Source organism: Bombus huntii, unplaced genomic scaffold (assembly GCF_024542735.1).
Source record: "Bombus huntii isolate Logan2020A unplaced genomic scaffold, iyBomHunt1.1 ctg00000084.1, whole genome shotgun sequence".
NCBI lineage: Eukaryota > Metazoa > Arthropoda > Insecta > Hymenoptera > Apidae > Bombus > Bombus huntii.
In genome coordinates, this window is record NW_026099339.1 from 146481 (window position 1) to 173833 (window position 27353).

The 27353-nt window shown below is 35.0% G+C and overlaps 1 protein-coding gene and 1 long non-coding RNA gene across 12 annotated transcripts; one reads left to right on the plus strand and one right to left on the minus strand.

Moving 5' to 3' along the window:
• Window positions 1-545: 545 nt before the first annotated feature.
• On the minus strand, window positions 546-8992 carry LOC126876595 (uncharacterized). Its single transcript, XR_007694359.1, has 8 exons — window positions 8717-8992; window positions 7562-8306; window positions 7254-7349; window positions 6899-7177; window positions 6555-6823; window positions 6375-6471; window positions 5604-6212; window positions 546-5455 (listed from the first exon to the last, which is right to left on the minus strand). It is a non-coding gene; the product is annotated as an uncharacterized LOC126876595 (long non-coding RNA).
• On the plus strand, window positions 8229-27141 carry LOC126876583 (katanin p60 ATPase-containing subunit A-like 2). 11 transcript variants are annotated; one of them, XM_050639472.1, is made up of 11 exons: window positions 8229-8308; window positions 12227-12411; window positions 12812-12980; window positions 24620-24690; window positions 24764-24820; window positions 25107-25304; window positions 25394-25682; window positions 25826-26027; window positions 26086-26216; window positions 26412-26611; window positions 26762-27141. In XM_050639472.1, exons 3-11 carry the CDS (start codon window positions 12936-12938, stop codon window positions 27120-27122), a joined length of 1554 nt encoding a protein of 517 aa, XP_050495429.1. In that variant the 5' UTR covers window positions 8229-8308; window positions 12227-12411; window positions 12812-12935; the 3' UTR covers window positions 27123-27141. The 11 variants fall into 11 exon arrangements, with proteins under 11 accessions (XP_050495429.1, XP_050495430.1, XP_050495420.1 ...); XM_050639473.1 differs by lacking the exons at window positions 8229-8308; window positions 12227-12411; window positions 12812-12980 and adding an exon at window positions 14746-15724; XM_050639463.1 differs by lacking the exons at window positions 8229-8308; window positions 12227-12411; window positions 12812-12980 and adding an exon at window positions 23579-23777.
• The last annotated feature ends 212 nt before the right edge of the window (window positions 27142-27353 follow it).

Here is a 27353-nt window from a genome sequence, read left to right on the forward strand (position 1 = left end):
TCCATACTGAGGAAACACCAAGATTTTGGAGGACCAAAATCAATCTAAAGAGGGGGGTATGTGACATCAATCGCATCTCAACCTACATCAGTGATAATACATCGACACCCGACCTTCGGACACTTTTGGACACATCACCACCTTATCATCATAGCATACACCAAGGCTGTGACGCACCTCCGTCCACATCAGAGATAGGATATGGACCCCCGACCTTCGGACACTTTTCTACATCATAACCTACACCTAGCCCCTCAACATCCTAAAACCAAAACGTATATAAACCGAGACTTCACTCAGCTCGGGCAATTCTTGTTCCTCTTCTAGTTGCTGTACTCATACAACCCCTATTTTCGGGTTCGGTGTTATTTTGTAAGTGTTTATAATAAAGTTTTATAAAGGAAAATAAGTAGTTGGGTTACGACTCGGCCTTCTTACTACCACCCAAGTACCAACTTTACGTGACAGGAGCCGCCTCGGACCTAAGACTGATAATATAGGACTTGGGTTAAGTAGTAGAAAGGTAGTCGCGATACACTGTGTGGTTTTTAATAGTTCTTACACACGGTGTGTACGCGAACCTTTCCCACCAAACTAGATTAAGAGTGGGGCCGCTCCACTGGGATACGTCGCAAGAGAGGGTAGGAGATCCGACCGGCCTTGGATACAGTGTCCGGCCGTGGGAGGGAGGAATCCGTCTTCAATGTCTCTGCCATGTACATAGCTTTGTTTCCCCCTCCTTCCATTGTGTCTAAGGCATGAGCCTGCTAGGTAAGCCTTACTGATGAGTCCACTAGCAGGCTCTGGACGAAACACACTTTTTTTCTTCTTTTTCTCCGTCTTCCTTCATATATCCGTGATAATTGTAGGCTGCTGGCTGTAGATGTCGCTTGCCGGGGTGTAGTACTGCTGTATTTCCTTCTTATTTAGATGTCGTGGAAGAAAAATCGGACTTTGGAAAAGTACGAGGCGCCGGGATTTGAACCCGGGATCCGAACGTTTGTACTCTATGGCGCTAACCACTGCGCTGCCGTCGTCCGACACTAGTTGGTTTCGAGTGGTGAGATTTGCGTTCTCGTGTGCCGCCACGAGAGGAAATCTCAGTGTGGGTGTGCTTTCTGAACGAAGAACACGGATTCGTTGTTCACACTTTTCGTTAGGAAAGTGAGGGTGCCCATTGATTATAGCCAACGTTAATGAATGAAGATAGGAGGAGGAAGCCTCCTACCAACGTGGCTCGTGGGTGACATTGTTTATTGGAAAAATAACTACCCGCTTTCTCCGTTATTTGTAAGAGTGCGCAATAAACCTAAGCATTGTTCTAAGGACCATCCATAAACCGAAAACAGTTACAGGGTTAGAGATTCCTTCAAGCTATTAAGATTACGTCAAAGGATTAAGTTTATAGTATATAGTATGTAGTAGATCAGTATATAGTATAAAGTTTCAGACGGCGCACGGACCATCGTACGCGCCGTAACATAGAGAGTTATAAGAATATACATAAAATATAATTAAACATCGCAAAAGTAACTTAATTAGAAATGACTAGAATGTATGATGTATAATATAATGAATTCAAATTGTCTAAAAAATATTACAAATTTATAGAGATTTTACTATAAAATGTTTTTAACAGAAGCTGATACAGTTATATAGCATTTTCAAGCATTTACGAACATTAATGTACGAATTTGAAATTAGCAATATTGAAGCGCGGTACTCGGAAAGACGAATGTACATGGATAATTGTATGCACTAATCAACTATACGGTTATAATTGCATGCTTGATAGAAAAATATCATCGTAAAATTGATATGATTTCATGGAAACGCGTCTAACTTGGTATCTCGAAAGTATCTTAAGCAAACTAATTAGCGTGCCTGTTATGTCTTGTAAAATGTAAATTAACATGTAACAAAGAAACCTTCATCAATTTGATTCGCTTCAAACTGCGCAAATAAGTAGTATAAATAATATTTGTGATAGATTTGGCATCAATTCCATGTTTCCTTTAATATTTGCCTTTAGAAAGTCCAATTCGTTTCACGATTATACAAATTACTAAAAAAATGTCTATATTAGTAATTTATTTATTTTGCATTAATCGTGACATGTTAGTTGCATTATGTTATATGTAAACTACCACAGAGGAAAAATGATAATCTTTCAGTTATTAGTTTTCTGATTTTAATGTCATTTTATGAGTACTTTAACACGAGGTACTTGTAAATGAAAACAACCAATTAGGTCTAAAAACATAAGCCTGTTACCAAGACTCTTATTAAATTGAACAAGCTTTTCAAAAATCGAACGTGTACATTAACGCGAACTTATTATTTGACTGATTTGACTGATTTGACTGACATCCGAAATTGGTGAGATCATATGAAATTTTGCTTTTCGCGGTTCGGTGTATAAGAACGCGTCACCGATTGCTCAACTTTCGATATAAAAAGCGCATCAAGTCTACCGGATTATCCTACAGACACGCATTAATTCGTAAGAGTTAGTCATCATCTGGATAATAATTATCTGAAGAAACTTTCAACGTGAAAATATAAAATTTTCATTGATTACATATTGCGTTCGCCATAATTGAAAAAATGGTAAACCTTCGATCTCATCTTTCTAATACACATTTTCTTTACCTCGTGATAAATAAATTCTTGGAAATTTAGGAAAATTTTCAGTGATCATTTTAAGGAATTTGACAAATTTCCAACGAGACTATGTGACACCGTTAGGTAAAAGTGATTCAAATGTAGTAGCGATATTAAACGAGAAATCTATAAAGGTGTCATTAGAAATTCTAAGAATGTCTCTGCATCTTTATCTTAGGTATTACGCCAATAGTTTTCATTACCGTGATGTAATATTTATCATGCTTATTTTGTACGTAAAACGAATCGTTGGAATATTCCCGAAGCTAACGAAGCATTTCCCAAAAGTTAAACCGAAGAAATTAACGCGAATAGTTAAGTGAAATTTTTCCATTAACTTGCTGACCAACCGGCAAATAAAAAATCATAAAAATTGTTTCAATGTGTTGAGGTCACGCATAACTTCTTTTTTCATTGACGATTACCAAACAGGTAAAATTTCGAAATTGTACGAAGGCCACGTGACCAGATCGTATTGGAATTTGAAGTGCATGGAAAAAGACAACTCGAAGTACAAACCTTGAGCTGCACTACTCGAAGTACAAACGTGAACTAATGGATGCAGAAAAGCAATTAACGCCAAACATCCGAACAACATCTTGGAGCCCGTCATTGTTCTGAAATAAAAGAAGTGACGAATTAAAAAGACGCAGGACTAATAATAATAAAGGAAACTTAGTTCGTATTATAAATTGAATTTACATCAGAAAAGAAGCACGATCAAGCGAAACAGATCGTAGAAATGACAAATATCATCGATATACGTTTCAGTGTAATTTCACTTTTGAAAATTATTTAGTTTAATACGATCGTATTCATCGCTCTGAAACTTTCATTGTGCTGCAATTTGTGCTGCGTCTTTTTAATTTCTCTATCTTTCTGTGTTTTCGGAAAAATTACTTGAAAGATTAAGAATTGCTTGCCTTATTTTATTTTCGATTAGTTAGGATTTGATTATTCCAGGTAAGGTTTATTATTTATAACAGGTTTTATCACTTGTTTATTATTTAGGAGTTTGTTATTTTAGGATTAGTACCTTTTAGGATTTCTTATCCTTCGAGTTTCTGTTTCAGATATCTAGGTCTATTTCAAGATGTTTTATTACATTAGGATTATTTATTCGATTAAGATAATTTAAGAGTTTCACAATGTACAAAGAAATAATCGCGTGAAATTTAGATTTATGCTTTAAACGTATTAAACACGCGGTAATTTCAATGTCTATAGCCTCGAACGTGTTCTGATTAGTTGTGTCATTGTCTGTGACATTGAAATCACAAAAATCCATTGCAAGTGTGCTGTCATGCAATGTAGATGTAATTGGGTTTTTTGGGTATTTCCTGTATCATCTGATTTGTACAGTACTATTTTAACGCAAGGACAGGAAGCTTATTATATATTTCCCGTCCATTATTTGAATCGTTGTGAAGTGTAACGAATTATATTCGATTCGAGGAGATGTTAATGAATTACCCATTTCATATGTAATTACATGGAAATAAAAATCATTGCAAAAATAATTGATCTAATGACAACGGAATTTCCAATATTTTTTTGTTTCGTTACGTCTTTTTCATAATATATCTTTTATAGGTACGTGATTTATTAATCGTTCGAATGGAAATAATTATTCGTATAATATTCAAATGATTCTAGCCATAAAATAAATTAAAACGATACCTGTCAATGATATGCAATCTGCGTATGACGTCAACCTCGATCTATGCTTATACAAGAAATTTTATCAATCAATGACTAGATATACAATAATCAAATATTATAAAATTTCCTGAAAACCTTTAGGTGTTAATATCTTTAATATTTGCAAGTTATTGTTTAGCGCTAATTAGTTAGAATGTAACAAGTGGTGTATCAGAATTGAGATAACTAAGCCACACGAACAATCTTATTTAGATCTTTTTAATTTTTTAATTCTCTTTTGCTCTAATACTTCGTAAAATTAATCTTCATTAGCTACTACACTTCATAGAATAACAAGAGATAATTTTTCTTATATAACGTTTCATTCATAAAACCTATCATTAAAGTATATCTTCATAAAAATATCATTCCATACTAACGGTATATTTGGTGTCATACGAGATAACAGTTACCAGTGATGACATATGTAACTTTATAAAGATATCTCGTTTTATTATATATTAAAAGAATGTACTCATTGCTGCTATATTTCAGATGAAAAAAAGGAGGCAACGATTTTACAGTAAAATCGTTCGTTTACAACTGATTCATTTACATTTCATGATAATACTGTGCATTCTGAATATGCTATGATTTGGTTTAAAATAATAAATAGTCCATTCTTGCATACTATTGCTCCAGCTTTACTTGTATTTTCGATATTGGTATAAATAGAAAGACAATTAATGTCGTTCGAGTCTATTTTCGGATCATTTATATTACGTTTAATCCATATAGTTATTATATGAGACATAGTATCGTAAAATTTGGAAGAATAAAACGTTCGTACAGGAAGTACATTTTATAAGAACTCCAACAAATCTGCGTGTGCACCTAAAATACAAACTGATAGTGATTGTTCATAAGTTTATATACATTATCTAATGTCAATCGAAGGTATCAATTCTTTTTCTCCATAAGAGTACTTTTTCATTTATATGTGTTCAAAAATACATGTGTTCAACCGTGAAGCATATGTCACCTACAACGAAAAAGAGTTTTCCTATACTTAATATTTCCTTTATATACCTATGAAAGTCTATTCTTCGCGTAGTATGAAATTATGAATAAATCTGGAATATTGTTCAATCTGAAAAGAAAAATAACTTATTGACATCATTCATTGATACGAGATTCAGAATGTTTGTTTTGTCTTGCAGAAAAAGAAGGCAGCCCTCCCTTTCTTTTAATGTGAAATAGAAAGCGAAAATTTGAAAACAGATTTTTTGGAAATTTACTTGCAAATATCGTTTTCAATATCGTGATTTTCTTCCCAATGGTACTGTACTTTCAAATTTTCCAGTATCCCTCTAAAAACAAAAAGTCGAACCTCGTTATTATTAACATAGGCATTACAAGGAAGAGAAGTATTAGAAAGCAGCTCCTTTTTATTATGGATTTCTTTATAATCATGTAAATAAGAAATTCCGGAAATTTTTTCCTCAAGAATTTAATTCTTGTGTTTTGATTGATAATTATTACACTGCATACTAACTTTCCGCATACTGTTCGCGTCTAACAGTTTCCTAATAATAACTACTTCAAAATTACATATGTTCTTGCACGAATTCAAAAGTACGTATGATACAATTACAATTGATTCTAAAATAATAATTATTTAAAGATATTAAGATACTAATTAAACGTTTCACTGTATTTCAAAATCTGGAACAACAAATTTTTATTTATAAAAAATGAAACTGTCTTTATATATTCTTTGTCATGATGCTATTTCTTATTACCGTGTCGACATTTTTTAAAATTCATTTTGTTATCTCTACGCAATACGAAAATTCATATACTGCTTAATATTTTTTGCATATTATCCATCCACCGCATGATATCTTCTGAAAAATCAAAATATTAATGTTATATTATTACAATGCTTCTTAAATATCAATTTTTGACAAATTTGAAATCCAATATATTTTGCACAATTATTATTTATCAAAAAATTCCAAGTTAGTAACTTTCTTTTCAAATGGCAAATAACATATACTTTGACTTACCTGTAAGTTTTTGTTCCTAATCATCATTTCCTCTTATAGAACATCATTATTGTTCTTATAATTACTACCAGTGTCATAGATATTGTAGTGGCTACAACTGAATTAATAGAAAATGATAAATAACTGTGTATAACACTAACACATAATTGTGTATAACAATGACACATAACTTTTACTTACATATCTGTCGATAAGGGATTACTGTGATATCCTGTTGATGTTTCTTAAGGCACTTGATTAGGTGCGATACGGTATCATTCCTTATGGTATACTGTAGATAAGTATTTTAGAAAATAACAAGAATAAATCTAAATTATTCAGAGGTTCCAGTTTCGGCTTAGACATAAATACAGGACCATTTGCAAAGAAGAAAGGGTGCGTTTCTACAGCCTCGTTATAGTAACCATGAATACCAATCTCTGAATTACTGGTTACTAAACATAAATATCCTATAAAATTTAATATATTTCTTTAATTTTTAATACATACATGAGTTAGTAGTTCTAAATTATGAATCATCCTACCTGTGATATTACGCTTTTCCTTATAATATCATCACTCGAGTGAACAACATTAAGATCATGTAAACCATGTCATCCTATCTTACTGTGAAGATACTTAGTTATGTTATCTAACATTATAAAAATATCATCAAATTCAAGTCCTTTTATTCACATCACATGGCCACGACGATCTGGTTCTTCGTTATATAATGTTCTAAAATTTGTCGTATATATAGGATGTACAAACCGTGATATCAAGGTATCAGTTCTTCCTTCCCAAGGGACAGTTTCATTAAAATTCTGATAGAATTAAAAATTAATTATTAATATTCTAACAATCATATGTGTTAAATACATTATAGTCAACGATATATACCTGAGCGAATGTAGGGGTGATTCCTTGATAATTATAAATGTCATCAGCCCACATCATTGTGCCACTTCTTTGTACTCCAGCCTCTAGATTAACAGCCTAAACAAACATACAAAATTTTATAGAAGCTGTACAAAATATAGTATATATGCGCAATATTGAAGCGTTCAAGGGGATATAAAGGTAATGTACATCACATACACGTGTACTCTCATTCAACAAAATACAATTAGATTTAATAGTATAAGCTCTTTTATTCATCATAATAGATTGGAAATTTAAGTGTCTTACGAGGGTGAGTAAAAAGTTACCCGCTCTGTCGGTGTAGAATTTATTTTAAGCAATTGTCAAAAAAGACATACATCATTTTTTGACATAATCACTCGATTTCTGTATACACTTTGTCCATTTGCCGAAGGACCTTCGTATTTTCTCATTAAAAAATGTTTTGGGCTGAGCTGCGAACCACGAATGCATCGTCGTCTTCACCTTTTCATCAGCTTTTTCGGCATCCATCTCGCACAAACTTTTTAAAACCCAAATCTGTCGTGCACTATTGCATAAGCAGAGCCGTGGCTGATTTGCAAATGATTTGCCACATTATCCAGTGTCACTCGTCTATTCCATAGAGCATAAGTTCATGAGCACGTTCAATGTTGTCATCGTGGATGTGGACGGGCGTCCAGCTGTTTTTTCATAACACTTGTGCGATCTTCTTTGAACTTTTGTGCCCATTCAAACACACTTCGTGACAAAACACTTTCTCCATAATGTGCATTAAATCTTTGATAAATATAGGCATCAAACATAACCTCCGACCACAAGAAACGAATCACAGCATTCTGCACTGTTTTCCTGCAAATCACCATTGCAAAGCGCCATTACTCGCGCAACGGTCACAAACGAATTGACGTAACACAAAGAAACCTGCGCAGCAGCACTGAACAGATATTGACGTCATACGAAGAGTGCAGATGGATCAATACGGTCGACAGAAGTTTTAACTATCTGGAGTGCGGATAAATTTTTACTGAGAGTCGTATAGGAATCTATAATCTGTAAGTAGACCTTTGGCTGAATGGAAATTTCTCTTACATATAGTCAAAAATGCAGAAACTGTGTATTGAATTGGAAAGTGATAAAAAATAAGTGAAGTTTCGAGGTTGCATGTGATTGCATGAGTACACAGGACGTTTTTAGCGAATAAAAAATAATTTTGAAAGACACGAGACTTATCTTGTATTTTATGCACTCTCTGTGTCCGAATTTCCAGAAGCTCTCTATCTTATGAAGTGTTTTAGATTAGCCGGAAAATTTTGTATGTACATACAAGAAGTATACGATCTAAGTGGAATATTCCATTATTCTCTTGATACAACAGAAACGAAATTTACAGAACTTCTCAGAAAGCTGGTTTATTATTACCAAATTAATAGAATTAATATACGTTTATCATCTTTACATACCTAAGTCGTGGAGGTTTATCGTGCGTAAAAAATTAGTGTCGTTTCAAAGTTACATTTCGTACATTTTAAGCCTATAATTTGTAACGTACAAAACAATGTAAATTTGAGCTGTTTCTTATCTCCACAATAAGAAAATCCAACTTTACGTTTTTTACACAATGATATTTATGGAACAGTAATATCATATTATTGCATCGCTTGGAGAATGAAGTCAAGGTACGATGTGACCCTAGTGTAAACGCTGGGATACCCAGCTGTGCCACACTTATAAGCATAAGACACAATACCTATTAAATACAAGGTTAATTCATGTTGTATCAGCAGTGGTCCGCCACGGTCAGCCTGAAAGGATCGTTGAATTTTTAATCAAAGATACTGAAATATATCGATCGAATTGCATTGAAATTATACTTATATACAGTAATAATCTTCTATTGATTTGTGTATTGAAATACTCCAATTTATAACGTACATGTTATATGTATTTTGAGCAAAACTAAGATTAGAAGGAAATTAGATTAAATACCATAACGAGGTGTGAGAAGTGGGCAAAACTATTAAATTGTGTTTATCTATTATTTTTAATGTTTAAGACGTCGATTTGATGTTAATTCGAATTGACGTGTCTTCAGATACCGTATAGTTTATAGTAACTCTGTAACTTAATTACCGTACACGAATTATTACCTATTCGATATTCGATCATACAGCAGACGATAAGTACATACGTACAAATACTCTGAAATAGAGATTTGATAAAGACAGAAATTAAATTTTTATTCCAGTGGAATACAAATTATTAAATAATTCTATATAATTTCTATTTGAACTATACTGAACTATAAAGTTCAAACGTGTAATTTCTGCCCTAACAGTTTTTGATCTCTATCCATATTATTACTCCTATATCAATTTTTTATTTCAAGCAAAAAGATACTCTTCCTAACATGAAGTAAAAGAAAGAAATAATTCAAGTTAATAAGTAAAGTTACTACCGATAAAATCATAGCATTATTATTTAGTCTAATTGAAATGTACATTGATGTGCTGTTTAATGCCTTTAAAGTTCATTCTTTGCAGTAAATGGCTTATTATTAATCGGAAAGAAAGACATAAAACGTACCAAGTTCAGCTGGTTTACCATCGACCACCACCCTGGTATGAGAGACGTTGCTAAAACCACAGTATGGTGGTCGCAAAGCCTTATACTTATACACAGTTTTGATTAAAATTTCTCTCTTCTCTTTGTTTGGATCGTTCGGACAGCAAACGATCGTAACATTGCCCTGGTATCTGCACACTGATCGTCTATAAAAATCGGTGGCTGTACGGTACTGTATCTGCCATATTTCTTGCAGAGGTTTACATTTTCTGTAGTCAAGGCACCTGCCTTCTTGATTGTCCGGTGTGGTACATTCTGGATCAAACAATTTTAAAACATTTATACAGTTCAAAGATGCGTAAGAAAGCGACACCGATTACTCAACTTTCGAAGTAAAAAGCCGATCAAGTCCACCGGATTGCCCTACAGACACGTATTAATCCGTAAGAGTTAGTCATCATGTTGATAATAATTATCTAAAGAAACTTTTCACGTGAAAATATAAAATTTTAATTGATTAGATATTGTGTTAGCCATACTTAAGAAAGAAAATGAAAATGAATGAAATGAAAGAAAAGGACGACCTTCAACCTCATTTTTTAAATAAACACTTTGTCAGTTTTGCGGTAAATAAATTCTTAGGAATTCAGGACAGTTTTTAGTGAATCATTTTGTTTCGACCGTTCGCGGAGAGACGCGATCGCGAGATAGCACGTCAACGAGAGTTGTAAGTTCCCGTTACGATTAAATAATCGACGCCACGAACTGATCGATCCCCTTATTTCGATTATGATAATAAGGGTAGTTCAATGAAATTCCACAGAATTAACACAAATAAATTAATGTTTATTTCAACAACTTATTAACTAGAAAGATATAAATGGAACAAAAAAAATGTAAGTGCGTTTTGGTTGATAAGTAATGCGCGACATACCACATGTGTTGACGGTTCGACTTCTCGAAAAGTTCTGAACGCCTTTCGATTTTTTTCGTTTTTTCTGGAAGGCGACCCCCACTACGTTCGGATCACGCCACATTCTTTTACGCGAGGTAAAATAACGACCACGAGTCGACGTTTCTGGAAGTCGCCCTGCTTAATGAACCATGCGCTTGCCACTACAATGTTTGTTTGCCGGGCAGACGCGACGGTCCGTCTGCGACATTATAGTGCCGCGATCGATAGTTAAGAATATGACCTATGGTAAGCCGCATGGCGTAACATTCTCCCCCCGTTGAGAGGGTACCGATCAAACTAGCGAGGTGTGGTTGAAGTTCCCATCTTATTTCGTCTCGGTGGCTATTTGTTCGGGTTTCTCGAGATCGGGTTGAATTGGCAGTGGGACAAGCCTTTTGACGCCCCGATCCAAAATGCTCTTTGCCGTCTGAACTGTAGCTGTCCGGATGACACCATCGGCGCCTGGATGAACCTTGATAACTCGGCCCAGAGGCCAATGCATGGAGGGAACGTTGTCCTCTCTGAGGATGACGATTGTGCCCTTTTGGATGCTGTGTCCACCCTTGCTCCATTTATTGCGGTTGGTTAGCTCGTTCAAATACTCCTTATGCCAGCGGTTCCAAAAATGTTGTTTAACCTGTTGGATATGCTGCCATTTGGAGAGTCGGTTCGATGGAATGTCCCTGAAATCTCGATCACGTAAGCACATTAATGAATCGCCAATGAGGAAATGTCCGGGAGTGAGGGCTAGGAGAACATTTGGATCGGTGGAGATAGAAGTTAGAGGGCGGGAATTGAGGACTGCTTCTATTTCTATGATAAGAGTATTACGGTGTTAAGCTCATATGTTTCTGTTTCTCCACTCGCGCTGCGCCATAATATCCTTTGATATTTCCGATCCTCTGGTCGTACGAGGAATTGCCGATACATTTTCTCGATGTCGCCAGTGAGTACGTACTGATGAGCGCGGAATCTAATTAATATACAAAATAAATTGTGAATTGATTCGAGAATATAGGATTTCCCCATTTTCATAATTGTCGTGATTTTTGTATAAATATATTTTTTAAGATACTAATAATTAGGTACTTATAAATTAGTATTATCAATTATTTTGCATTTATAATTCCGCCTTTAGTATAAGTGTTAATTGAAAACTAACTTTATGTTTCAAAAAGTACTAGCAAAGTCGTTGAGTAACAAGCCACTGATGCTAACACAAATAGCATTGTCGTAATTAAATATTTCTAAATATTCATTTTTCATTTTGAACCTGTAGAAACAATTTATTATATATACTATTAGCTAAGTAATTGCATATTTAATTAAGTCGAAATATAAAACTTAGTTATTTTAATAATTTAAAAAATAAAAAACTGACAAACATTTCAATTTAATTTATGGTTGGAACAAAAGACAGTTATTTTTCATTAATTGAAATATTGCAATGCAGAGTACTTTCCAAAATACGCCGAGAGTATTCCTGATGGTGAAACGAGCGTTGCTTCATCGAACGCAGCTAAAGAAAACAACATCTATGTAGTTGGTGGTACGATGCCTGAAATAGAGGGCGATAAATTGTACAATACTTGTACTATTTGGGGTCCCGATGGAACTTTGATAGCAAAACACCGAAAGGTAAGTAATATATTCCTTTATGGCTTTGAATTTGAAAATATTGGGGCGAAGAAAGTGACTCTATCTAGGAATAATTTAGGAATATACATATGTACATACGTATACTATAACCAATTCTATAATTTACGGTTTATAAAATACGTTATGATACGGGAAACGCCCATTTTTGTTGTAATGTGTTTGTGTTGTATAAATTTTTCACATACTTAAAATATTATTATACTTATTTTTTCTCCTTTTTAAACATTATTAAATGATAGGATTTTTTAATAAAAGAAAGTGATAAAAACGCTGTCAGTTATTAAATAAAAAATAATTAAAGTTTAGGAGTTGGTAACTTTGATATTAAATTACAAAAGTTGCAGCAATAGAATTAGCGACTACATTTTTATGTTATTAGGTACATCTATTCGACATCGACATTCCTAATAAGATTACTTTTCGAGAGAGTGATTCACTCAGTCCTGGTAACTCCCTAACGACGTTCGATGTGAAGGGCTGCAAAATAGGTATTGACATTTGCTATGATATTAGATTCGAGGAAATGGCACGCATTTATCGGAACAAAGGTACAGTAACTTAATCGATCAATACTTAACTAGCAAAAAATTAAATATCTTTCTTAAATATATTCTATATAAAATTAATATAATCTGTAACTCTGTATAAAAAGAAGCTTAATTTAAAAAACCAGTATATTTGCTGAAAATGAAACAAATAAAAGGAATTAAAAGCACAATAAGAGGACTGTCCTCGCATATTCAGAAATGATGGAATGTGAACCGTGCAACTACGAAGTTAATTGGTATTCGGTGGCTTCATATTTCCTGCTTCTCTGGGTTAGGTTGCCAAATGCTGATATATCCAGCGGCATTCAATATGACCACTGGACCACTGCACTGGTCATTACTTCAGCGTTCCAGAGCGAATGATAATCAATTATACGTTGCCTGCATATCACCGGCTCGTGTTCCTTAAGCAAGTTACGTCGCATGGGGACATACACAGTTGACCAATCCCTGGGGAAAGATTCTTTACGATTTGGAAACTCAAGAGAATATGGCAGTCACCGATATCAAAAAAAAAAAAAAAAAAAAAGCTGGCGAACCGTGTGTTACCACAACGAGACCCGCGATGCTATTTGTCGCTTTAAATTGTGCCGCAACTCGTTTTTGAGATCTTTGCCACGGGCGCGTTAAAATATGCTGAAAATATATTTCTGGCTTTTCTGGGGTTTAACTGAAATATGACAAATAACGTTGTAAAACATATGTACTTATGACTTACAGAGTAATTGAGTGTACAAAATATATAGTATACAAAATAGCCAGCGATTTAGGGCTTTAAAAGATCAAAAGGAAAGAAAAGAAAAGAAAAGAAGAAAGATAATATGTTGTGGCAGTCTAAGTCGATCTAAGAAAATAGATAAAGGGAGGGAGGGGCAAAGCTAGTTAATCTGGAAAGAATCCAAGCGTCAATTTCAAGCATTTACAGAGAATCAAGCGGGCTGGTTAAAGTCGTGAATTGAGCAATTATCCCGCGTTAGGTTCAATCAGGTTAGTCCCACGCGAAATTGATCCAACCATGCGAAAACGAGTGTATTCTGATTTCTGTCGCAGATACTTCTGGCTAGTGCAGTACCTACACGGTGGTTGTTGAAATAGCCGCTTCTCATCTATTTTCCGCAGCGCGGACATCATCCTTTGATCCCTTACGACTAACGAAGTTTTCGAAGATGTACGGCAGTTTGAGATTCTACTTGAAAATGATCATGATTGCGGTCTGTGTGTCGTCTGCTCTTCTTTTTGTCCTTCCGTTAAAGACTGGTAAGTTGATACTGATTAATTATGCGATCGAAACCCTATATAATGGCTACAAAAATGCCGCTAATATAATATTCCTTCTTTCTTGTATCTGTCTGCCTCTCAGGTCGTTTTACTAATTACAATAAGTAATTTCGCCTTCTTTGCGCTCCCTTTTAACGCATTGAAACTTGATCCAGTTTCGAGAAAATGAAAAATTCGTTTCTTCTCTTTGCTGATTCACGGCAAAAGCGTCGACTGTAAAAATATTTGTAGTTGCAATAGCAACAAGTATGTTTTCTCAAATAGAAAATATTGGGAGCGTACACGCTGGCAAAACAATTCATGAATAGCTCGTCCTCTGCTTGTTATTTGTTTCGATACTGTTAGCAAACAAATTCATGAAACATACTGGTATAGCGTAATATGAACATAAAAGTTTTGCGTACACTTGAGAGCTGAACTTTGGTTGTTATACGTATATTATACATATACGCATACAGTTATGTATATGTATATATATATGTATAGAAAATTCCTTAGAACTTTGAGCTTAATAACATATTAAAATCATTAACATTAAGGAGGTGAACTTTACTTACCAATTACCAAAGTTTCTTCCGCCAAATAATACATAAAAATTGAAAAAGATAATGTAACTAGTTTTAACTTTTTTTTGTGTTATAATTTGAATCACTCGATTTATCCGACTGAGGATGGTCGATCGCAATCTCAAATTATACGTATTCTCATCGCATGAAATAGATCACATGAGGGATTTTCAAAAGTCGATGGAATATTAATCGCGATTAATTATTTGTAGGTGTATTCTGTGCGGCTAAAGCAGTCACCTAATGAATTATTGAGTACCAGGAATGTTAGCGGTAAACAGGATTGCGGCTATGAATGATTCTCTAATGTCTATATTAGAGATGAATTTGATAATTTATCCTCATAATATGCAATCCGCTTTTAAGTGGAAATCATAATTAACAATTTCTGTTTGATTAAATATGAAGAGCAGATAAATCGATACGCTTAAATCAATATTAGAATTTCTTAACATTTTTATCAAATATTTTAGCACTGTAAAAGCGTCGTAGTAGAGAAATATTAGGTTGTTTCAAAAGTTTCTTTCGTTTTATAAGAAAGTAATAGATGTACAACATTTTTCGTTTTATATTATTTTATTGAATTACGTGTGATCCACCTTTTTCCAATTTAATGTAAAATAATATAGAATAACATAAAACAAAATATGTTGTGCATCTGTCATTTCTTTTTAAAACGAAAGAAACTTGGGACAACCTAATAGGAATTTACTTTTATTATCCATTATAAAAATGGATTGTTAATCCTCTAGGAGATACGAACAATATAATTGCAATTAATAAGGAATAAGCTAGCATAACTTAAACCAGCTTTTGCAGAAAGCTATTAGCTAAAGATGTTTATTAAACAATGACAACATGAATTTTCTTAAGTACCCCATTTGGTACTTAATCTACTTCGTAAGTACTGTGTGTCCTAGCCTTTAAAGGATGCAATTTTAACCAGAATGTTTCACATTACTTACCCGTATTATTTCCTTGTAATATAATTTATATTTACATTATCTACGTTACGTTACATTCTACGCGTTAATGTAATGTGATTTTTATTTCTAATCGAAGTTATTCAAAATTTGTAGTATCTCAATAAAAAATTAACAGCCTGCAAAAACTTCACAGAAGCATTAGTATCTTCGAAACTATTGAATTCAAATGGCTAATATTCCTTAACAATATGCACTCGACGACGTTTATCGAGAGAAGTATGTGGCGTAATAGTTAAACTTTCAATTCATATACATATATCGTTTATGAAAAAGTAGTCATTCTGCTTTTGTGATCTGTGACACACTATAAATTCTCATAAGCTAACCAACGCGTAATCTTCTGTAACGTATTAATATAATATAGTGTAATATCGAAAAATAAGGATAGAAATTTTTTTTTTCGATTACTTACAATTTATTAATATTAAATTGAATATACAAATATAAATTGGACAGAGAACGATATTTAACGGAAACTAAATGCAATACTCGTATCTATATCAAATAACTTTACAGTTATTTGACCACTCTCGTCACAACGAATCTAACACACACACACTCTCTCTCTCTAACAACTCTATCAGTTCTCACGACTCTACTCTTCGACGACTCAAAACCTCTAACGACTCTACTCTTCGACGACTCAATTAGCTCTGATTCTCGCAACACGCACACTTTTCGATTCGCCTTGGATAGCGAAACCGTCCTTCTTCTAACGTTGTCTATTGTTTCCCTCATACCTATGTAAGAACTACCAACTACGTGCCTTTAGTCACGTAGGCACTCTTAAATGTAAACGAACCACAGAAACACGACGTACACGGTTTTTTTCTATTTTCAGCCGATCTCCAATCAAAGTTATTCTACGATATTACACTCGGCCTTTCCTGACAATCACATCTGCCCTCAGATGTGCTCATCATCGCTGCTCGCACTTACATCACTATCGTCGGCATTCCACCACTTCATGTGATCGGCTGCCGTGGAAGTTGTACGTGGCCCTTCGTGCTCCCCCTCTCGCTGCACTATGTATCGGTCATTTCGTAGGACTTTTATCACCCGATACGGTCCAAGAAACTTTGGATGCAGCTTTAGCCCGGGACCCTTCTGCATCCTCTCGATTGCCACTAGATCTCCCGTCCTGTACGCTGTCGCCTTCTTGCGTCTCCTGTTATACGCCCGCTTGTTTCGGATTTGGATCTCCTCAATCCGTCTCTTTGCGGCTGCACGCAGCTGATCTCGTTCCTCTTGGAACACCGCGGCCTGTTCGTCCTCGATTAGCTGACTGATCTGTGGGTCGTCCCGCAGCCTCATTCGTGTTCCGAACAACAACTGGAACGGGGCAGCGTTCGTACTTACATTGGGAGCTGCATTTAAATACCTCTGCGCTGTCTCCAGGTGTTTGAACCACTTGTCCGGCGTTGGTGCAGATAGCTTCGTCAGCAGTGGGATAAGCGTCCGGTTCACTCTTTCCACTTGTCCGTTCGCCCGCGGGATCCCAGTTGTAGTCCGAACGTGCTGTATGCCTTCCTCTCTGCAGTAGTCTTCGAAGGCGCCGGCCGTAAATGCTGTTCCGCGATCGGAAATGATTCTCCTCGGGTTCCCAAAATTCACAGACTGCTTCCTCAAGCGACTAATGACCTCGGCAGAACCCGTCGACTTGGTGGGATACAACCATACAAACTTTGTGAACGCGTCCACCACCACAAAGATATGTCGGTAACTTTTTTTTGTAGAAGGTAATGGCCCAAGGTGATCGACGTGGTAGGTGTCGAGCGGTAATTCCCCCTTGTCGATGGTATTTAGTAACCCCTCCTGTTTTCCCTGCTTTCTCTCTGCAAGGATACAGTCGATGCAACTCTGCACTACCTTTTCTACTTTTTCGCGCATTCCTCTGAACCAATAATCCCTCCTTATTTATTATTCTACGATATTACAATAGGTATGTATATCTCGACTTTGAGCAACCAATTGGTGCTAAATAAGCTTTAGTACATACTTCTTACACGTAACAAAAGACCAGTTAACATCTCTGCTCTTAAAAGAAAAACGAAAGAAGCTCTGAAAAGCTGCAGAGTTCAGGTCGAATAACACCAGCTCAGATAAATGACCCTCTAACTTACCTTTGTCCTCATCGACGTCAGTGATTTTAAAGCTAGTTATAAAGTGCACTTCTCAGCCAGCGTCCACGGCAGTCAATATTATTTAACGGGTCTTAATGCGATGTAAAAAGGGAAAAAGGAGGAAAGAAGGAGCAGGGAAGCAAAGAGAAGAAACGAATTTTTCATTTTCTCGAAACTGGATCAAGTTTCAGGTTGCTCGCCAAAGAGTCTGTAGCTAACGAGACAAGATTAGACAAACCGCGCTTTAAAATTGCCACAGAACTATAATAATCCTCGAAATCAATACGATTCGTCGATCCATCGCCTGATTAAAAAATGAGATAGGATGAAGCTCACTAGTCGGCCTTTGAACTTTCAATAGCGCTTACGGCTCGTATACTCTAGTTTGAATGCTACAATGTAAGCCAAGTCAGCTGTAACTAGCGTTCGCGTGATTGTCGCTATCTATTATTCACGCGTTACACGTTCGCCAGACAAACGCGTCTACCGGTTGACATTGTTTTCTGTCCTGAGTTTCAAAGCAATTATGTTGCTTCGTGTAATCAAATCTCGCCAAACTAACGATAAGTTCTTGTTTGATCTTACACAGTTATTAAAACTATACAAGTCAAACCAATCTAGCCTAAACAAGTAATGTCGTTATATATTCTTTTTTAAATCTATATATTGTTTAATAAATCGTGGCTAGGATATAGTAGCTGACAAGAATATTCGGACAAATATATTTGTAGAAACATTTTAGGAGTGTATTATGCATAGTGGCACTATTTAATACTGTACTGTGACTATCATGGTCGTGTTGGTATTATTCGAAACTAATCTGAAAATCTGTATGGAATTTGTAAGATATTTAGTACGAGTACTGTGCATTACTGATATGTACACAACCGAGACGAGATAACGAAGGTACTGCTCTCCATCGTTCATCGCTACGCGTTGCTAATAGCAACGTATAATGCATATATATCTCGCAAAGACCATAAAAGTACCCAATGGAACCACGTTTAATATTTTATAATAATGTCCCATTACAGTTTCGTCATTTTCAATTAATTAAACACGACCCTCTCTTTAAAAATTAGAAGATAAAATACGTAATACAAATCTACTCGAAATCTTTTAAACCTTACGGACGACTACTTATGGTCTTTAAAAGCAGCAGGGATTAGCAGAATATTAACTGCGGATTTTTCTTGGACCGCAGCATGCAATATGAAATATGGTTATTAAAATGTACACTGAAAATCTCATATCCATAAGATACTCGTGCTTGTAGAATCTTGAAAATGAATTCTTAACCCAAATAGTCGACCGCGATACTCGAGAAATTTTGTGAAGCTGACGTCAATACCAATATGTACCGTCGTTGTGCTATTATTTCGTGATAAGCCGTATTGATTGCACTTCCATTTCACGGAATTAATTTTTCCACACAAAAAGTGATAACGATAATCGAAAAAAGAAAAATATACTACCACTTTTCGTATCAGCATACACAAGCGCACTCGATTTTACACGAGTATACAATTTGCAAATTCGACGGAACGATCGGATTTAATTATTTTTTCGATATTTCAGGCATCAAGTTTTATTTACACATCGAACGTTGAAATACGGCGAAATAGAAAATGTACAAACCACTCTGGACATTAATTAACTTTAAACGTTATTGATTAATTAAAGAAAACAACCATTGTGTTGATTTTTACATTTTGAAAAATTGTTATCCACTTTTGCTTTGTTTAAAAATTGAAAAAAAATACGTTTATTGTAAGTCACGAGTATCTCTTTTATTTATTTAAACTTTAGATCAAATATTACAATTTATAAATATATCATTTATTTAGATATACTTGTAATATCTGTTTTATAAGTTTGTACAACCATTTATCTATTTATCTATTTTATTTGCACATAATCTTTATAGACTGATTTTGTAAAGAATAAAAAATTGTGATTCTATTTAAAAACGATCGTGTCAGACTCAAGTGATAAGCGATATATATTTCAGCGATATATATATATATATTCAGATTTCACCATCACATAAACGGTGCTATTGGAAACGTTTCACAATAGACGTCTTATAAGCGCCTGCGATGTCCGTCATATGTAAAGCTATACCACTGAATCACGGCCGCCATTTAGTGATTAAGGTCGATCACTTAGAGTTGTTAATCCGACATAATGGCGAGCAATACATCGAAGACATTATTGGAAACACAGTTACAGTTTAATTTCATTGAGCTTATTTGCAAATAAATGTGTACAATGTATTTTAGAGGTTTTAAATATTATTGCTGACTAAACTTCGCGTCTGCGCATCATCTTTCTTTAACTTTTTTTGCATTTTCTTATCGACGCATGAAGACGAAATGCGTAAATTTTATTATTTATTTAAACATTACTATATTGTGCTCAAAGTAGCGGAATATCGTTCTATTATCAATATATGAAGAACTAAAAGAATTAAAAAAGAATTAAAAAAATATGTAGTTCAATCAATACTTCGTGTATTTTTCTATCTCCACAAGACAATATCCGGACCAGTTACGCTTACAGTATCAACAAAGATTTGTCCAGCCATACGGAATAAGTCGTACTCAGTAGTATTAACCGCACGAACTCCAGAAACACTTTTGAAGTAAGTTTCGAACCAATAAATCCCCGAACTAAGAACTGTCATATTTCGTCTCTATTTATCGAATATTGTGAGAAAATGCAAAAAAATGAAGTTAAATAGAAAAAGTACTTGGAAATTTAAAAGAAAAAATCTCGAAAAATCTCTTAATACTTTTTACTGTCGTCTTGAGACGCACCATATGTTAAGCTTCTTCGTAGTTACAACTTTTACCGCAGATGTAACGAACTGACAAATGCTTCGAATGGCGCGCGCGCGTCAACGCCTACACTTAAATTTTAAATAAATGTTTTTAAATAAATGTTTAAAATAATACATTAAATGTATCAACTTTCTTGCGCAATTTCATTTAATTTCTTACGATATGGAGGGTTTAATTACGTTTAAGATATCTATTTGAATCTTTTAAATTCGAAGTTTTTTAAAAAATTACCTTAAACTTTATAAAATTAAATCGTTTTTCCACTTTGTTGTATCATAAAATAGTTACTTAAATTCAAACCTTACCGTCGTCTTGAAATATTCTATATTTTCCTCGTCTTAAAAAATCTCCCTACAGAAAGAATAAAGAAGAATAAAATCCCATACGTTAAATTTCGCGTGATTGATGGAATACATAACGATAACGAGAACTAACTAGCGACAACAAGCAACCATTAGCAAGGACAACTGGCGACTATAACCGTCGTCTCTATGATGTATGGCGACTAAGGAGAACAGCCAGCAACTACGGATTACATGTAACAACCAACTGCCCCACTTCTAAAAGGCAACTAACTTGCAAACCCTTTGATGGTTTCTGTAGCGTGATATACCCCTTGAACGTGGTTAAAGAATGTGGTCGCCGCTGGACGGCGGTTTGCCAGCAGAGCGATCTCGCCAATTCAAAGCTTGACATTACAAACTACCGAGAATCATTAGGCTCGTTATCGAGCATCTAGCTTTCAGAAGGTGCTTTATCATATGATATGACTTCACGATATTTTTGTAGCAAGAAGAATGGCCAACCTCTAACAAAACAAATTTTTACTAAGTGCTGCATGCGAGCTGCAGGCCGGCCTACTAGGGAAATTTGACGAATGAATAATCTAAAATATATACGAATATATTCGTTATATCATAAAATGCCCGCATTATGTTCTCTAACACCATAGAGGAAACTAAATTTATATATTAAAAAATTGGAATACCTGTTATAAGAGAGTTAATTAAATTCTAACCTATCGATGACTCCATAAAAACCTTTATTTCCTAAAAATGTATATCTTCCAAATTCTCCTTAGAAAGTATCATAGAGAAAATATGAAACCTGAAAAGTACATCACGCTGATGCCTCGATCAACCCTCGTGCTTCGCAGTCCATGTGTCCGAGCGATGAATTCCCTCCAAACAAGGAAAAACCAAAGGGAGGTCTTCTTCGAAGGACGTGAGAGGGTAAGGGAAGCAACGGGAACGATGATCACGCGATATACTGGCGGCGTACGTATAGAACGGCTGTTGCGAGAGAGTTCGCAAGAAACAAGAAGAAAAAAGGAATCGTAGGCCGACGCGACTATACGCTGTCAACGGACAGTGACTGAGCCTAACTGAAACGAACTCTGTCGCAGTATGAGCACAGGCTACGTTCGCGGGTCGATCGAACACGTTCTGCGCCTTTCCTCGGCACCAGCGTCAGAACCACCCTCGACGAGCGCAACGCACTGGTGCACCTGCAATATTAACCACTGGTCTTTCCTTTTTCGCGCGATATTATATCAGCACCTATGATACCATTTCAAAGACCGCAATCAAAACATTAAATACCGCATTAAAGCCATACAATAATTCGCAATATTCATTCGTAAACGTTATTGTATATGTGCTTAATTAATCGTTATTATGTTTCGAATGATTTACTACCTCATATTCCATAAGCAGATATATGGTTCATTTTCATCTCAAGTACGATATAATTTGTAACAAATATTTATAATTCACAATGTAAAATATTTATAATTCATTGGAAATATTATTCTATCACGGTATAGTGGTCAAATTTCACATAAATCACAAACATATGGTAGTCAGAAGCTATACTCACGACATGACAAATCATGATGATGTCATGAAAAATGGCGTCCGTCCATATATATTCAAACGCAACGAACAAGTTCGAACTTTTCGAGAATAAACGATTTGTTCGATAACATCTGTCGCGAGCTTCTCTTCCTTTAACGATAACAATTGACAACTAAAGCTCGAGAGGCTCGTAAGGATGAACAGTGACGAGTATCTAGAAGCTATGTACTCACCTGGGCAAGGAGACTCCAACACCAAGGACGTTGGAAATTTCGAGAAGCGAAGATGGAAACTGAAGTAGCACGTCAGGTCAACTCTGGCAAAAACTGCTAAAGAAAGAAAAATCCAACTAATTTGTTTCCAACAATAAAATGAAATTAATTTGTTTCACAAATTATTAACTGGATATTATTCAAAAATTATTCAAAATTCGCTTGATTGATTCACGGCCCGGGACACTTGGGTCATACCATTTTGGTAATGGACGAAAATGGCAGGAGGAAGAACGACCGTTTTTTTCATATTTCTCTTTCCCCGGGAAACGAAAGAATGCCCGAGCACCTTGTTTCATTTCTTCTCGATATCAATTTCAATCTTTTTAAACAAAATATAATCTGAACGATGAAAAGTTCATTCAAATAATGCTCCGCGCCAGACACTCACGAAAATTAAGAAGAAACACGGAAAATTCGCGAATAAAACGGATTTCTTTGTCCCAGTGAGATAATAAACCTCGTTCACGTATTGGTTTTTAAAATCAATATATCCACCAATGTGCACTCGTTTAACAAGGGTGATGGAACGTGCCAAAAATCTCTCAAGAGGGTCTTGGGAACGGAAGAGTCGAAAATGTCACAATTATGAATGAAAAATTCGAATAGTTGCTGATTTTACAGTCGAAACCGATAAAGAACTCCAGATATTCCCCCAATTAATTTACAATAAATTCGCGAAAATGATCGATTGCTGACGTCATTGTATTCTAGAAAGATTGTAAAACGATAAGAATTTATTGAAAAAACTTATATTCGATGATAACACTTCTAATAAGAGTACTAAGAGGAGCGATTCTGTACTCACCTTCCTGCCTCGAAGTACCGAACGCAATTAACCGTCCGCCCAGGATGGAACCGTTCGGAACTTTTGTAAGTCACTGCACGGCCGCTGCTTATGGTGGAAATGTAATAGATATAAGTACAGAGCGCGTGAGCGAACTAAAAACGCGATAGAGAAGTAGAGAGAGGATGTTCCGTCCTTGTCTAATGACGCGCACTTGTACAGGAAATATGTAACAGCGGTATACGAGCAGCGTCAGTGTCCACTAGTGTGCATGCCTGATTAAACAAGAACAGGAAGTATCTATACATGGTGTTCTCTTTCTATTTCCATGTTGCATCCATCTTACTATACAGTACACACACTCAGCTATTCTATCATTATATTTGTGCGTTGCTTATGTGTGAACCAAACATTTCCATGACAACAAATCGTTTGTCTCTTGTTTGATGCTCGGTTTTCAACGGAGTTAAAAGAATTTTTTAAGAGAAACGTAATGGACGGGTTGTTTTTAAAGTAATAAACGGAAATTCTCGTATCCATTGAGAAACGATAGGCGATTTGAAAGTATCACTATGAACGGTGATTTATCGATGCAAGGTAGTATGAATAAGATATTTTATAATCTGCGAAAAAAGGTAAGGAATATTCTAGATTTTAGATTTTAGAATTTCCACGTCACAGACGAGTGTGTTTTGTTATTTGATTTGTAATATTGCTGCAGTTCTCTTAATAGCTGTTCGTTTCATGCGATACTCGCACATAGTATCTATGACTTTTGCTTCTAACAATTTTTATAATTAGGCTGTATCAAATATTTTTAACGTTCGTGTTTCATGAAAAATCATGTGTAACTCGTTGAATTCGCAAATGTAACAAAAAATTCCACGAAAAACCTTATATTATTGTAATTAAAAAATAATTATATTAGGAGGAGAGTCGTATTTCGGAACGTCATCGGAACATATTATACCTTGTATGTGATTATTTGGAACACAATGGGTGAGTATATTATAATTAAAATATATTCCTAGTTCCAATTCTTTTGAATAGTGTCAGTGACCAATCGAAATAGAAATCAGTGGACATCATGGAAAGAGAAGGCGAAACCAAATTTGAAAATTCGACATCGGTAATTCAGTAGTTAAGAATAACTCAATCGATAATGTAGATTAACTAGTTATAAACAAATATATGAAGTATAAATTCAAATTATTCTTATCCATCTAAAAATTGGAAATTAAAAAGCAGAAGACAAGAAATTATCTTCGAGGATTTATATAGTAAATACATTCTTTTGCCTGTCTTACCTAGAGATAAAACAGTTGTTTGATGGTTATCTTATAGTGTTCAGTCATTGCGAAAAATATTTTTAATTAGTTAAAAACTATAATTAATTAAAAGCTACATTTTTTTAGGTATATAGACGTTAGCGATGTATTATTCCGGGAAGCTCGTCTATCTCCCGAACATCGAGTTTGCGACAACATCGATTTGGAAATTATCGTTGCAGAGTATGAAAATTATTACAAGATGAAATTTCAAAAATATCCTATATTGTGTAAGAAAATAACTGGAAGGGAAATGACGAGGGAAGTGACAAATGCAAGCAAAACGTAAGAATTTAAATTATTTAACGATATTAAACGGTATTCAACGTATTCAACGTATCGTATTCAACGTATCGTATTACAATATGATCCAGTGTTTGTAGAAGTATTGAGACAAAAGCCAAATCTGTTAGTAAACAAGCGAGAAGTGAGCCTGTGAAAGAGACGAATCTACAGCAGAAGATAACTGATGACAATACGAATCATATTAATCTCGCAATGACAGTGACGTCAATATTCCCCAATGAGAGTGATGGACGTTCATCAGAAGAGCTATTTAACGTCCCAATGGAACAATCCATGCAATCGAAGATATTGAAATGCATTGAAAAGCTTTATTCAGATAATCCGGAATTACGAAAGATTGCTGAGGACATCTCATGCGTAAGTTATTTTCGATTAATATACGTATCGTAAAGCTTTTAAACGATAAAATTCCCGTCGATAAACCGTCCAACGTATATCGACGATGACGTGATTTCAGTAACGCTTCAAATATCAAATTACGTAACACTTACTTAATATAGAGAAGACGCCATTTTATCTTTGTATCGTCACAGGAGATCATAGTAAACAAATTAAATGTACATTGGGATGACGTTATAGGCCTAGAGGAATGTAAAACCGCTGTTAAGGAGGCCGTTGTGTATCCCCTTAAGTATCATATCTTTTTTGATGGCCCGTTTTCCCCCTGGAAAGGTATTTTGCTGTACGGCCCACCTGGTACAGGTAAGATACTCGTATTCTTTTCATTTCTGTACATGTTTACAAGAAATATACAAAACAGGGAAAACGAAGTTAGCGAAGGCAGTCGCGACAGAATGCCATTGCACCTTTTTTAACATAACTGCCAGCTCATTGGTCAGCAAATGGAGAGGCGATTCCGAGAAGTATATACGTGTAAGTTGCTTTGTCTATGTAAGTTTCTTTGTTCCTTTGTCTATGAAGGAGAGATTCTAGGTATAAAAAGATTTGATTTTATTTTTCGTCATTTATATATAAATAGAATAGTTGTTTGGAAAACGAAATGATATCATATTCGTGATGAGGCAATGAATTTAAGGAATTTCGAATATAATATTTAATGAATAATACATTTGTTAAACTGAACAGGTTTTATTTGAACTTGCCTATAGTCATTCGCCTACAATTATTTTTATCGACGAGATTGACTGGATCGCCACAAATAAAGGAGACTGTATATTGTCTGAACCTGCAAAGAGATTCAGATCAGAACTTCTTTCTAGATTGGATGGATTAGTGTCTAATGAGAATTCTAATGTAGTTCTTCTGGCTACAACTAATTCCCCTTGGTACGTATATCACGTTATTTCAATGTTTTCTAAGTAGAAAATATCGTAATATTTCTCCAAATTCCAAATATGTTATTGTGTTGTTTGAAGTATTCCTTCATTATTATTAGTATAATAGAACGATAATATTTATTGTAAATATGTTATTAGGGGCATTGATGCAGCTTTACTCAGGCGTCTCGAAAAGCAAATATACGTATCATTACCCAATGAAGTTGCTCGACTTGGTATATTCAAATTATACCTTAGCAACCACTTATTAGAAAATACAGATATTGTAAACCACATAGTAAAATGTACTGAAAGATATTCTTGTGCAGATATAAAATTGCTTTGTAAGCAAGCGTGGCTACCAGAAATAAGCCCGATATGGAGGAGACTTGAAAAGAAAGAAACACCTGTTACCACTTTGAAATATGAATTAAAAAGTTATGAAATATTAGCAAAATTGTTACAAAAAATGTCACCTACAGTTATGCAAATAGATAAATATGATACGTGGAACAAATAAATACGCAATCGTAAGGACAGATATTGAAAAATATAAATAAATGGATTATCGTTCGAGAAATCATTCGCATGTGTGTGCATGTGTGTGCGCGCATGTGTGTGCGCGCATGTGTGTGCGCGCATGTGTGTCATGTGTGTCATGTGTGTGCGTGTGTGTGCGCGCACGCGCTATAGGCTAAGTTTAAAATGTTCGGTTGTATTATATCCTTGTATTATATATGTCGGAGATGAA